General features: G+C 37.4%; 1 protein-coding gene across 1 annotated transcript in view; it reads left to right on the top strand.

The window, feature by feature from the left end:
* The window catches only part of RBM25 (RNA binding motif protein 25), a 57,200-nt gene that overhangs the window by 29,919 nt on the left and 13,450 nt on the right, over nt 1-13,831 (top strand). Inside the window, exons 7-12 of the mRNA XM_059373813.1 lie at nt 4,103-4,288; nt 6,287-6,340; nt 6,564-6,647; nt 10,145-10,431; nt 11,697-11,919; nt 12,441-12,530. Of these exons, the coding sequence (XP_059229796.1) occupies nt 4,103-4,288; nt 6,287-6,340; nt 6,564-6,647; nt 10,145-10,431; nt 11,697-11,919; nt 12,441-12,530 (924 nt within the window). The remainder of the gene's footprint in view (nt 1-4,102; nt 4,289-6,286; nt 6,341-6,563; nt 6,648-10,144; nt 10,432-11,696; nt 11,920-12,440; nt 12,531-13,831) is intronic.

The raw sequence follows: 13,831 nt of genomic DNA, 5'->3' as shown, positions 1-13,831 counted from the left end.
CTGTGTGTCTTCCTCTTGAACTTGCACAGAACCTAAGACAGTGTCTTGCCCGTAGTAAGAATGGAATGATCCTTCATTGAGTATCAGTTGCAGTTACATTGTTCACCTGATGATCATTCTGTCTTTATCTAGCTTTACAAAGAAATAATAATATGCAGTTTCTGTATAATATCAATTAGATCGCAGATGAGCAGTGTAGCCTGTCACATCAAAAAAACAACTGTCTGAAATAAGCCTTTTCCAGATTTTCCTTGTAGTGGTAGCCGAATTATTTAAAATAAAGGCTGGAATTAAATGAAATTAATGTCTTCACAGTTTTTATGTAATTCCCTGAGGGTCTTTTTTTCCCCCTCTGTTGTTTAATCAACTGGTGAGGTGGTTTGATTTGTAACATTGCAAATAATGTACTCTGAACATGAAGTAAATGACTTTCACTGTATATGTAAATAAGGAAATGCACAATTGTGTAACTTTAATTTGTAATCACTGTTAGTGAGAGGAACCATGATTTAAATCTGTTTATATCTTCAAAAATGGCATGGGGGAAAAAATGGAATTGGAGCTACCTCCAGTAAAAATAGAACAATTATTTCAAAACAGATGAAATTTAAAACATTAACAGACATGACTTCTGGGTGTGCATGGCATGGTGCCCAGAGATACTTGAAGCCACAAGCAGACATGATGTAATCTGCTGGTATGTCCATTTAACTTAACGATATTGGTAAAAAGAAAAAGTTTAGCTGTTGTGTCAGATAAAAATTTGTTTTCAAATAACTTAAGCATGTATAACTGTTGTGGAACTAGATGACAAATTTGTCATGATTTTTCAAGATAAAATATGAGAGGGTATTGTTCTTTCTTCTTGATTGTTGATTGTTGGGAGAAGTCTGGAAAACAGTGACCTAAGATGGATGATGTGAGCAGAGACCTCGAGGGGCTTGTGTGGTGGTGCTTGAGTCAGGCATTTTCCTGTCAGTCAGAACACAGAACACAAGTAGTTGTGTAGTTCTCTTGGACTAAAAAAGAAACACAAACTTTTCCTTCTGTGATATATCTGATTATTTTTGGTTTTCTTACATTAACAATTGGGTAAGAGACTTCAGCTAATAAGCTCTCCTTCTAAAAATGTACATTTCCCCTATGGATCAAGGAGCAGTAGTTATTCAGAAGGTGATGTGAATTCCTTCATTCCAACTGCTTTATTTCTAATTTAGGTAAGACTAGCTGTACTGATACTTATATTTGATTTAAGATGGTGGTGGTGGGGAATTTGGGGGCTTATGAGTATTTTTAAATGACTAGGCCTTCAGATTCATATAATCCCACTTTTATCTTTTTCTTTGTTTTTAACAGTTCTATTTATTTGAGAGAGCATGTGTATGCACAAGTGCTGGGGGAGGGGCAGAAGGAGAGGCCGACTCCCCGCTGAGCAGGAATGCAAGGCTGGGACTCCATCCCAGGACCCTGGAATCATGACTTGAGCTGAAGGCAGGCACTTAACTGACTGAACCACCCAGGCACCCCACCCGATTTCTGCCTTTATGCTTTGAGAAGCATGGAGATGTTGAGGGTTCATGGATAGGAATTTAGCATGTGGGGAAAATGCTGATGACAGACTTGATGCTCTCTCATACAGTATATTTCCATAATAAAGAATTTAGGTATCAGTAGCTGAGGGTTTGGGTTGAATTGGCCCATGTGTGTCTTAGGACCTAAGTTTCAGTGCAAGTTAGTGTTGGGTTAATTTTTTCATTTAAAACCTGTGGAGAAGCATAGTATTATTGAGGGGATTTTTGTAAAAGCTGCACAAAGACCTTCTTGGGATATATTATTGGTTTAAAATAAAAACTTATCACCACGATTATAGTTTACAATGTTTTTGGTAAATAATTTTAACAAATATTTACAATCCTTGGGTGAAGCTGCTCATTTTTATCCAACATACCAAGTAGTAAGTTGGCAGAAGAAGATTGGATAAAGGGGTGCCTGGATGGGTCAGTTGGTTAAGTGTCCGACTCTTGTTTTCAGGGATATAAGTTCACCTCTGTGGGCTCCATGCCCAGCGTGGAGCTAACTTTAAAAAAAGAAAGATTAGATGAAGAGTAAGGAACTCAGAGTAGTTTTAAAATACTGCACATTATGACTTGACTTGAAGTTAACTGCTTATATTTGCTAAATGCTTCGGGGCAAGGTGATTTCTTTTTCCAATATCGAATTATTTTTGGCTTCTAGCATAGTATCTTGCACACACAGTAGGCTCTTAAGAATTTGTTGAACCAGGGGTGCATGGCTGGCTCAGTAGAACATGAAGCTCTTGATCTCAGGGTTGTAAGTTTGAGCCCCATGCTGGGTGTAGCAATTACTTTTACTTACTTATTTGACAGAGAGAGTGCAGGAGTGGAACAGAGGGAGAGGGAGAACAGACTCCCCGCTGAGCAGGAAGCCAGATGCTGGGCTCAGTCCCAGGACCCTGAGATTATGACCTGAGCTGAAGGCAGACACTTAACTGATTGAGCCACCAAGGCAACTCAAGAAGATACTTTTAAAGATTTTATTCATTTATTTGACAGAGAGAGAGATCACAAGTAGGCAGAGAGGCAGACAGAGAGAGGGGTAATAAGCAGGGTCCCTGCTGAGCAGAGAGCCTGATGTGGGGCTCAATCCTAGGACCCTGGGATCATGACCCTGAGCTGAAGGCAGAGGCTTTAACCCACTGAGCTATCCAGGCGCCCCAAGAAAATATTTTTAAATAAAAAATTTTTGTTCAGCAAATCAAGAAATAAATACCTATTGAATTAGTATCTGTTAGAGATAGCTTTCAGACTTATGAAATTATGAAATCACTGCTAAGTTGTATTCAGGAGCCACAATGCATGCAACTATCTCATATAGCTGCATACATTGTGCCATGCAAGAGCCAGTATTTATGCAGAAGAGCATTGTCTTATTTGTATCTGAAAATGCACATGGCATATGTTTACCAACTAAACTGATAAGTACCTTAAGATGTATATGTGTATAGTTTAAAATTACAAAAAGTTTTGTACATGTCTTTATCTTGTTGCTTGTAATACTTGCCCATCTTTCCTAATTTTAAAAAAAGACTGGTTGAGAGTAATGAAATTATCCAGAGTTTTGAGGTTATTCTCTAAGTTGTGTAGTTTGAACTGAATTAATTCCTTAACCAGGGGCCTTAAAATAAATCTAAGATAAAAGGAAGGAGAATCGTATAGTATGTCGAAAGTCAGTAATTTTTTTTTCACAGCAATACAGTTACGTTAGTCTTTTAAAAAAACAAAGTCCTACAAATAGTCACTTACTTGTGAGAAGCATTACCACATGAATTTCGTGTTATTTTTTATAACATTACATGTGCAGGTCATGGGAGAAATACTTGGGCAGTATTTAGAGTTGGTTTCTTCTAAGTATATAAGTATATGGTTTTTGTAAGTGGTATACCCACATTCCCACAGAGCAGGAAAAGATGACATTGTGTTCAGCCCTTGGCAGGTCAGATGCTCGCCTTTTTGTTTGTGTTTTTTTGATGCTTGCGTTTTGTTGTATATAGCTGCCTGGTATTTTACATTTGTTAACCTACACATACATTTTAAAAATTTTAAATGGTGGCTGTTACAGTGTACATAGAACCGTATTTCTGCTTTTTTCACATAATGAAATTTTCAACTGTATTTTGGTTAATTTAGTAACCGTCATTAGTTTGTGGAAGTATTTGAGAAAGAATCTGAAAAACTGAAAGCTTGGCAGGTATGTTGTGTAGTGTGTTTGTATTGTGGTTTGATCTCCCTGTAACTGGTCAGAGGATAGAATATTAGCTATTAAAGGAAAAAAGGAAAAGAAAATGATGAAGTATCAGTATCTAAGAAAAATCAGTAAATGAAATGTAGTTTTTTGAAGTTAAGAACAGAGCCAAGTCTGCATTTAATAGGACGACACAGATGTTTTAGAGAAAAAATGTTTGCTTTGTGTACTGACTTATTTTAGAATGATTTTATTTTTTCTTTCTTTTTTTTTTTTTTTTGGATTTCTTTTTCCTCTTCACTCCCCTGAACTTGCTTTGTTTTTTTGTTTTTGTTTAAAGACTGCGAGGCCAGAAACTGTCACTAATGATGATGAAGAAGCCCTAGATGAAGAAACAAAGAGAAGAGATCAGATGATCAAAGGGGCCATTGAAGTTTTAATTCGAGAATACTCCAGTGAGCTCAATGCCCCCTCCCAGGAATCTGACTCTCACCCCAGGAAGAAGAAGAAGGAGAAGAAGGAGGACGTATGTGTTACTGATTTCTGGCAATAGTCCTTTCTGTGGTTTACTTTCTGTGGTGTCACGCTTATGCTTTCATTGCATTGCAACTTTCAAGGAGAAAATGACTTAAGATTTAACACAATATACTGTTAAACCTAATTTGACCATGTTTTATCAAGTAACTCACTCTTTTCACCAACATGTTTATGTTTTATATGTTTGAAATATACTGGCATGGATGCTTATGTTTATCTGTGGATTCAAATTACATAAGGAAAAAGCCCTTGACTCACGAAGTAGATGCTGATATTAAGGGACAAAGGAAGTTTTGTTTTGTTCAGTTTTGTTTTGTTTTTTTGGCTGTAAGGGGCTGGCTTTGTTTTGCCTTACTCCTGGATATTGTTCTATCTCTGCTTCAAGCAACACACCAGATACCCTTCACTGAAGATTTTTACCCATTCTTTAAATCTTGCCATCTTTTGTTCTAAACCACATCGCATTCCCTCTATGGACAGTACTGCGGTTGAACAACAACTTTTTCTTCTTCTTCTTCTTCTTTTTTAAGATTTTATTTATTTGACAGAGAGATCACAAGTAGGCATCTATAGAGGTAAGCAGAGAGAGAAGAGGAAACACGCTCCTTGCAGAGCAGAGAGCCCGATGCGGGGCTCGATCCCAGGACCCCAGGATCATGACCTGAGCCAAAGGCAGAGGCTTTAACCCACTGAGCCACCTAGGCACCCCTGCAGTTGAACTTCTAATTGGAGGGCAGTTGAAGAGTAGGGTAAGATGAAACACTCCTCCCCAGTGTATTATATTTTATTACTTTTTGCCAGCCTAAGCTAATTGAATAGTAGGGAGTCAAGGTTAAAGGAAAAAAAAATTTTTTAAAGATTTATTTGTTTGAGGGGCACTTGGGTGGCTCAGTGGGTTAAAGCCTCTGCCTCAGGTCATGATCCCAGGGGTCTGGGATGGAGCCCCACATGGGGATCTCTGCTCGGTAGGGAGCCTGCTTTCCTTCTTCTCTCTCTCTGCCTGCCTCTCTGCCTACTTGTGATCTCTGTCAAATAAATAAGTAAAATCTTAAAAAAAAAAAAGATTTATTTGTTTGAGAGAGAGTGTGAGCGAGCTTGAGGGGGAGGGGCACAGGCAGAGGGAGAATTTCAAGCAGATTCCGTCCCTAGCTTGGAGCCCCAAGCAGGGCTTGCCTAAGCTGAAACCATGAGTTGAACCTTAACTGACTGTGCTACCCAGGTACCCCAAAAATGTTTTTGTTTGTTTGTTTGTTTTGTTTTGTTTTTAACATTCATTTCTTTTGGGTAAATTTAGAGAAATTGTGGGGAGTATTCTTTAAAAATATTGGGAGTGTGTTGTGTGCATGGATTTTATGTGCCATGAAAAGTACCATGAATCATATAGTATGGTTTTTAGTATTGGGTGGTTATGGTTCATTTTATTTTGAATTTGAGTCCCTTATTAGGTTATCTTCAGTTTGCTTTGTGGCCAAATATATTTTTATTACTTGGCTTGTTTTTCCTCATGTGGTAATAAAAACCTGTCTAGTAAAATGCCAGTCATTGGGAATGGGAATTGGTAGTCCATTAGGTATAGAGTAATTGAGGTTTGTAGAGCTCGTTCTTCCTCCCCGGCATTACCAAGAAAGGAGAAAGTAGCTAGAGTATTTGTTTGATAGGTGTTTGGAGGAGAGGCTCAAAGAGCTCCTGCTCAATGGCAGGAATTATGGGTAAATTTTGTTGGTATGATTATTTCCAGCGGATGAAGGAAAAAGTCTAGCTAGTGTGAGACTTTCCTTATTCCCTTGCCTGAGGTGGTTGGAGGGTGAGGAGGTAGGTGACAAGAGGTGTTAAAGAGAGTAAGTGAAATCTTCTTTATTAAGTAATTTGAAATCAAGAAATGTCACAGAAATCTTACTTTGCTTACATTATAAACATACAGTGAATTGTTGTGCAGAATAATGAAAACTCTTGCTCTTTTTTTAAATCTTTGTGGATTTTTCCGCAGATTTTCCGCAGATTTCCAGTGGCCCCACTGATCCCCTACCCACTCATCACTAAGGTTCGTTTACATTACAAGACACTGACAATAAATGTTTATTGCTATTGGCCAGACTTGTGATTCTTTTTCATCTGATTTCTCACTATTTGACTTAGATCACTAGTTTTTTATACTATATAAATTATTGTCTTTTTTGTAAGATGGTACAAAATATCTTTTAGTATCTGTTTTGATGTGGATTAATCTTTAATGTATTCTCTCCTATCCCTTCTGTCTTTTTTAGGAGGATATAAATGCTATAGAAATGGAAGAAGACAAAAGAGACCTGATATCCAGAGAGATCAGCAAATTCAGAGACACACACAAGGTAGTATTCTTGGTTTTTTTACTTGATACCAATCTAGACTTTTTACAGAACCCAAAGCAAACAGACAAAAAGAAAAAAAAATCAACCTTACATTAGAATATAATTTAAGTGCTTTTTATAGGTTAATTAATATTTAGAGACAAAGAAACAGAAGAACAATACCATATTAAAGTGGTCCTGGACATATTGTACTTAGTTTTTTCAGTTACTGACTACTCTGCAGTCATCTCACTTTAATATGAATAAAAGTTAATTTTATTTTTAGATTTTAACATAAACATCAAGGTCAGATTTACATTAGATTCAGTGGGGCAGCAGGATAACCTACACTGTAGTTTATTTCTGGGGCAGTTATTTAACTTAATCTTAGGAAAATCTTTTCTTTAGAGCTGAGATTAAAATTTAAGATATATATTTGTGTAGATTTAAGTTGAGAGGGGGAGATTTTAAAAAGTAGGTCAGTGGTTACCAGACTTACCAAATTTTAGATGCATGGAAGAACTGTAAATTCCCATAAAGCTAATCTATTCATTGACCCCCACCATTATGATAGAGATCATATGGTGACTAATGCAAGATGAAACTCTCAGCTTGGAAAGTAACAAGGAATAGGATGTAAGTATGAGCTTCTGTTTTTTATTATATTTATGGATGCCCCCTCAGAAAAATATGCAAAGGGGTAACTGGCTTGGAAATGGGTATTTGTGCATAGTAAATCCCACTCACGAGTTTTGCCTATTGAAAGCTTCTCTCAATGACAGTGCATCTGTGAATGTTCGCTGGTGTTGAAGGTGATGCTTATGAACGGTAAAATGCAAACACGGCATGTAATGTATTTTGTTGTTAGAGATAATAAGATGTTACTGGTTTTTACTCTAAAGACTGAGTGATCTTTAACTCAGTGAAATGTTAAGTGTTCATCTTTTCTTTATTTAACCTTAAACTTTTTCTTACTGCTTTCAAAATCCCATGTTGACAGTGTCATTGAATCAGTGCTGCTGAACACTTATTATCCCGATGCCCAGCCCTAGCTCACATACACAGTGCTTTTTCAGGAATTAAGTATGTCTAAAAGCACAAATAAAATTTTCCCAAATTAATTTTGAGTTTAAAAGGTAGTCCGTGGGAAGTAATTTTCGAGGAATACTTTTGGTTAGGTTCCAGTACTCAAATTCAGGGTCTGAGTAAGCTTGAAAATGGTATACAGTTGTGTGTGTGGTTTACCCCCTTGTTGTTATTTGTTAAACCCTGTCATGTCATTGGTACAGTATATGAGAAAATTGTGTTTTTAAGAATATAATTCAAAAGATGATTGCTTCAGAGTTTGAGAAGCTGCCAGGCATTTGACTGCCTTAGACTTACTTCACTATGGGGGCGGGGAGGATGTTTTTTCCAAAATGTACTTTAAAAAAAAGATGAAAATGAAAAACAGTTCTTCTTGTTGGGTGGTATGGTTAAAGGGAACATTTGAAACTCCAGTAACAAAAAATGAGCTCAGTGAACCTTTGCATGTTTTGGTATGAGTTTATTAAATAACCACGGACTGTCAGGGTATCAGCGTGGCAGGGGGCGTCCATTTACAGCACGGACGAGTCTGAAGAGAGAATAAGGTAAGATTTATGATTTTTTTTTCTCTCCTTTCCTCTTCATGATTTCATTACTTCCTTACATCTTTTTAGACTCACTTTTATTTTCTCTTTCTTTAGTCTTTGTCTTAAAATATATATACGTACGTATGTGTGCATCTACTTAACCGCATACATAGTCTTTTTTAGAAATGCATTCAGTGTGGTCCAGATTCACTCACTTGTTCATTTACTTAGAACAAAACTTTAGAAATGAGTTCTGAAACAAATTATTATTTACATAAGTGGAAGTATACACTACTAAGAAATAAGTAATACAGTGAATAAGCAAAAGTAAAAATTAAATTCTATAAAGCCAATTATTATTGGAACAGCTAAAATAAATCTGTAAGTATTATCTCAGAAATAAATATTTCTTTATAAGTGTATGACACTGAGGTAAGTTTTACGTAGTTAGCCTCATTTTATAATATAAATTTTTATAGTTCTTTAGAACTGTTTCAGAAATTAGAATTCGCCCCTTTAAATAGCTTTCAGTTTCTGTCCTCTTCCTGTCGTTTCTTTTCTCTTCTCTTTGTAACTTCAGTGTATTCAGTATTGGCTTTGCCTACATTCTCCTTTGATATAGACTGGCACAGCAGCTGAATATATTGATTTCTCATGCATTAGTTTTTCTCTCATAATCCTCTATCAGTTCTCTGAGCCATGAACAAGAGAAAAAGTATAACAGGTAAGATTACTTTTTAAAGTTGTTTTAAATGCTTTACATGACTGAGAAAAGACAAAAGAATGCACATTTTATTGTTGCAGTTTAAATTTCATTTCGGTGACACTAAACATGGAACCAAAGGGATAAATGTATTTTGTTTTTGTTTTGTTTTTCCTGTTTGGGTTTTTTTTTTGTTTTGTTTTGTTTGTTTTTGTTTTTGTTTTGTTTTTTTTTCCTGAGTTTGTGTAGAAACCGTGTGGTACACTGGTAATCTTGTCAGGGTACAAACTTGGTCTGACTTTGTTATTTGGTTTATTTGTGAACCATGTACTTGCTCTTCCTCCCAGAAACATAGCTTGTAGGCAAGGTTAATCCAGTGTTGGCGATCCATGTCCTAGCACAGCATCTGTAAGTTCATATGCAATCGTTCCTTCCAAGGATGGATTTATCACTGTTGATATATTTTATTGTCTTATAGGCATAATGGGCATAAATATGTTGCTTTTAAAATTAAATGAAATGAGAATATTACAGTTATGTACATTTTTGCTTGAAGTGAGTGATTTTCAGACTTTTTGTATTTGGTGGGCTATCCATCTTGTAATGGTGGGAGTAAACGTTTCCATTTAGATAATAGGGCAACTATTGGCTGAATTCAGCTTATCTTTTGGAGGGTGGGCAAACCAGTGGGTAGAAGATTAGTTGTATTACAGCAACCTGACTCTTCCTCCCCCACCTCCCCTTGGAAATCTTTAAGTAGTAACCTGTAGGTAATGGGAAGTCTGGGGTTATATTTAGTATCAATAGTAAATCAGTAGTCACACTGATTTACAGAAAATTTCATAATGAGGGGAATTACATTTTAGCTAAGGGATTATATTTCTAGAAATTACTACAAATCAACACATTCCTCATGGTCATTTAGTTAGTAAATAATCATTGAGTGGCCAACCACACTTGACACAATCTCCCAGCATCCAAGATTGGAGATTCCTGGTCTGTGTAGAGTATATGGGTTTGCACGCAATCTATTTAGTGTTGTGATTGCTTCAGCTTAATTTGTTCAGTAAAACCACAAGTACTTAATATTAAAGTGCCAGTGGTTTGGTTGTTTTTGTTCCTTATGTTGGGCATTGCGCCGGGAAATATCTGAATACTGGAGCTACAGAGTTAACTCTAAAAGTACTTTTATTGGTTTCTAGAAACTGGAAGAAGAGAAAGGCAAAAAGGAGAAAGAAAGACAGGAAATTGAGAAAGAACGGAGAGAAAGAGAGAGGGAGCGTGAAAGGGAACGAGAAAGGCGAGAACGGGAACGAGAAAGGGAAAGAGAACGTGAACGAGAAAAAGAGAAGGAACGGGAGCGGGAACGAGAACGAGATAGGGATCGTGACCGGACAAAAGAGAGAGACCGGGACCGGGACCGTGAGAGAGACCGAGACCGCGATCGGGAACGGAGCTCGGATCGGAACAAGGATCGGAGTCGATCGAGGTAAGGCTTGGTGGAAGTTACCGTTCACTGATGCTTTAGTAGAACTGTGGGTGGGCAGTCTCTACACGGTTTATATTCGCCGGGGGAGGACTTCCTCAGCCCAGGCGAGTAATAGTGTTCAACTTCAGGGTTAATTTCTAGCTGAAGCTAGTTTATACACAGACCCAGAGCACAGCCACTGTCCATCCAGTGTTGTGCGCAGACATGAGTCCCTCTTTTCTCCCTGGGTTGTTGGGGCATCTTTTCTGTTTACCATTTCATTGAGGTCCTGCGTCCTGGGAGATGATCACTAGCACCCCTGCGTTGAGCCAGTTGTCTTTCCTTGGTCCTATAGCCCATATGGCCACAACTCACCTAGCTCTCAGTTTAGGACTCCTTGTAATTTTACATTGCTTTTAAGTTTTTTTCTTTCTTAAATTGACTTTGTTGGATGAATCACCTCAAATTCCTCAGGAAGGAGTAAAGCAGAAATGAACAAAGGAAGAAAGTGGGGAAAGAAGAAAAGCTCACCTTTTTCTCCCAGGCTGGTTTTCAGATAATAGGTTTCTGTGTTGCAGATTTTTACCTGTTTGTAGCTGAAAGGAAGTCCACTTTTAGGCAGTCCCATCAGTTGCTGGAACTAGAAATCCGGTGTCCTTAATCTTTATTGGGCTTTAAAATCCTTCCCTTTCTTCCTCTTCTGGAATAGCTATTGTCCTCTTGAGTAACCATTATCAAGAATTTGACATATATACAATCAGTGTATACATACTTTTACCATGGATGTGAATCCATAAACACTGTATTATATTTAATTAGATCCATGGCATCATACTATATATATTCTGCAGTTTGGTTTTACCACTCTCAAATATTTGAAAACTTTTCGTTGCCAGTAGTATAGGTCTAATTTATCCATGCAATATGCCAAAATGCTCTTTCTCCACACCTTTGCCAACACCTTTATTCCTTGATCCCTAATGACGAAGGCTGTCTTTTAACATGTTTGTCAGCCCTTTATATTTCTTATGTCCAGCTGTGTTTGTTTTCTGAGATACTGATTAGCATTAACATGGAATTTAAAATGCAATTCAGAATTTGAGATTAGAGTTACAGTGTATCATCCTGATAAATACAGAGAAGTTTACAGTTCTGCAGAAATCAGGTGCTAAATTCTGGCCTATGAGTTTCTGTATTATTTTGTAATATATGTTGCCTTCCTTTCCCTTGGTTTATAAAGGAAAACTGAAAGACTGACAGATTTTTAAAATCTTTGGTTTATATAGAGAAAAGAGCAGAGATCGTGAAAGGGAACGGGAGCGAGAAAGAGAGAGAGAGAGAGAACGGGAGCGAGAGAGAGAACGAGAGCGAGAGAGAGAACGAGAAAGAGAACGGGAACGAGAGAGAGAGAAAGACAAGAAGCGTGACCGAGAAGAGGATGAGGAAGATGCTTACGAACGGAGAAAACTTGAAAGAAAACTCCGAGAGAAAGAAGCTGCTTACCAAGAGGTAAATTGAGGAAATGCTTTTATTCTTTATTATTATTTTTAAAGATTTTATTTCTTTGAGAGAGTAAGAGAGAGAGCATCAGAGAGGGGAGGGTCAGAGAAGCAGAATTCTTGCTGGGTAGGGGACCCGATGTGGGATTTGATCCTGGGACTCCGGGATCATCACCTGAGCTGGAGGCAATGACCTAACCAGCTGAGCTATCCAGGCACCCCTATTTTTTTTTTTTTTTTTTTTTAAGATTTTATTTATTTGAGAAAGCATGCAGCCATATGCACAGAGGGAGAGGGTGAGGGAGAGAATTTCCAGCAGACTGGTCATGGAGCACATCAGGCTCCATCTCACAACTCTGAGATCATGACTTGAGCCAAAACCAAGAGCTGTGCACTTAACTAAGCTGGGCAAGTGAGCTACCCAGATGCCCTAGGAAATGCTTTTATTAAAACTTGCTACTCAGGTTAGTCAAAAATTTCGGAGCCCTTTGCATACATTTGTATTATTAAATTTGACAATTTCTTTTTTAGCGCCTTAAGAATTGGGAAATCAGAGAACGGAAGAAAACTCGGGAATATGAGAAAGAGGCTGAAAGAGAAGAAGAAAGAAGAAGAGAAATGGTAATAGTCTAGATTATGAATCAGTGATTTTTTTTTTTTTTTTTTAAGATAAAAATCAGGTCAAATTCTTGACCATTAACTAGATTAGAGGTGTCATTAAAATGTGTAAGTTCTCAAGACAATTTAATTTGTTGGCAGAGGGACAAAGGCAGGGTAGAGAGAGAAATCCCAGGCAGGCTCCACACCCAGTGAGGCTGCATTTCATGATCTGGAGATTGCCACTCGAGTTGAAATCAAGCGTCTGGACGCCTGGCTGGCTAAGCCACCCAGGCAGCCCTACATAATTTAATTTTTATATATTTCAAGTAATCTTCAGACAATTCCAGTACACCAGACTCTTTTTTTTACGCTTAATTTTCACATTTTTGCTAGCTATAAACAAAATTATCTCTTGGCGTACCTTTGAAGTTAAAATAGGTCTGCCCTAGAGTCATATATAAAATGAGAATTTATAAAACGTTCTTTGATTAAGAGTCTGTAGCATTTTGAATTTGAGAAAGCATGAATAGATTCTGTTCTGTACTAGTGTGGCACATGGGGATGATGGGAATAGTGTCATGAGAAGACCTCTTGTTTTTCATGTTTTTATTTAAATCCACATAACAAACCGTGTAAAGAACTGTTTTTGTAAATGACAGTTCTTGTCTTGTATATAACATTTATGAATTATAGTTTTTCCTTATGCTACCTGTTAACTACATGACAGTCATAAAAGTGAAACTTGTAAACAATGCGTTTACATTGTTTGATAAATTGTAATAATAGTGAAACGTTGGCACAGGTTGTTACTAACAAGAATGACAGAAAGATTTTAGCATAGTGTTTGCTTGAGTAGTATGTTCCATGTGTTCTCTCTTTGCCAGAATTTCATGAAAGTTTCTTTATCTCCAGTTTGGAGGTTATTCTTCCTAAAAATTCACTGATGTTGGAAATCTTCATATAGCTTTTGAACATAAGACGTAGTGGGAGTTTTTTAAGTAGCCAAAAGAGGGTGCATGCAGCAGCTGGATAGATAGTATGGGTTTTCTGTATAGTAGATCTATAATGCCACAGAATTATTGACAGTAATTTCAACTCCCCTGAATTGTAGCTCCCATTTTCTTCTTTTTAAAGACTTTATTCCTTTACTTGAGAGAGAGAATGAGAGGAGAGAGGTCAGTGGGAGAAGAAGACTTCCAGCTGAGCAGGGAGCCCGATGTGGGACTCAGGCCTGGAACTCCAGGATCCTGACCCCAGCCGAAGACCACTGAGCCACCCAGGCGCCCCCATTGTAGAATTTCTTTTTTATCCCTAGGTTAGAA

Source organism: Mustela nigripes, chromosome 13, assembly GCF_022355385.1.
Source record: "Mustela nigripes isolate SB6536 chromosome 13, MUSNIG.SB6536, whole genome shotgun sequence".
NCBI classification, from domain to species: Eukaryota; Metazoa; Chordata; class Mammalia; order Carnivora; family Mustelidae; genus Mustela; species Mustela nigripes.
The sequence above is the reverse complement of the archived record's forward strand: the minus strand, read 5'-3'. Positions and strand labels throughout refer to the sequence as shown.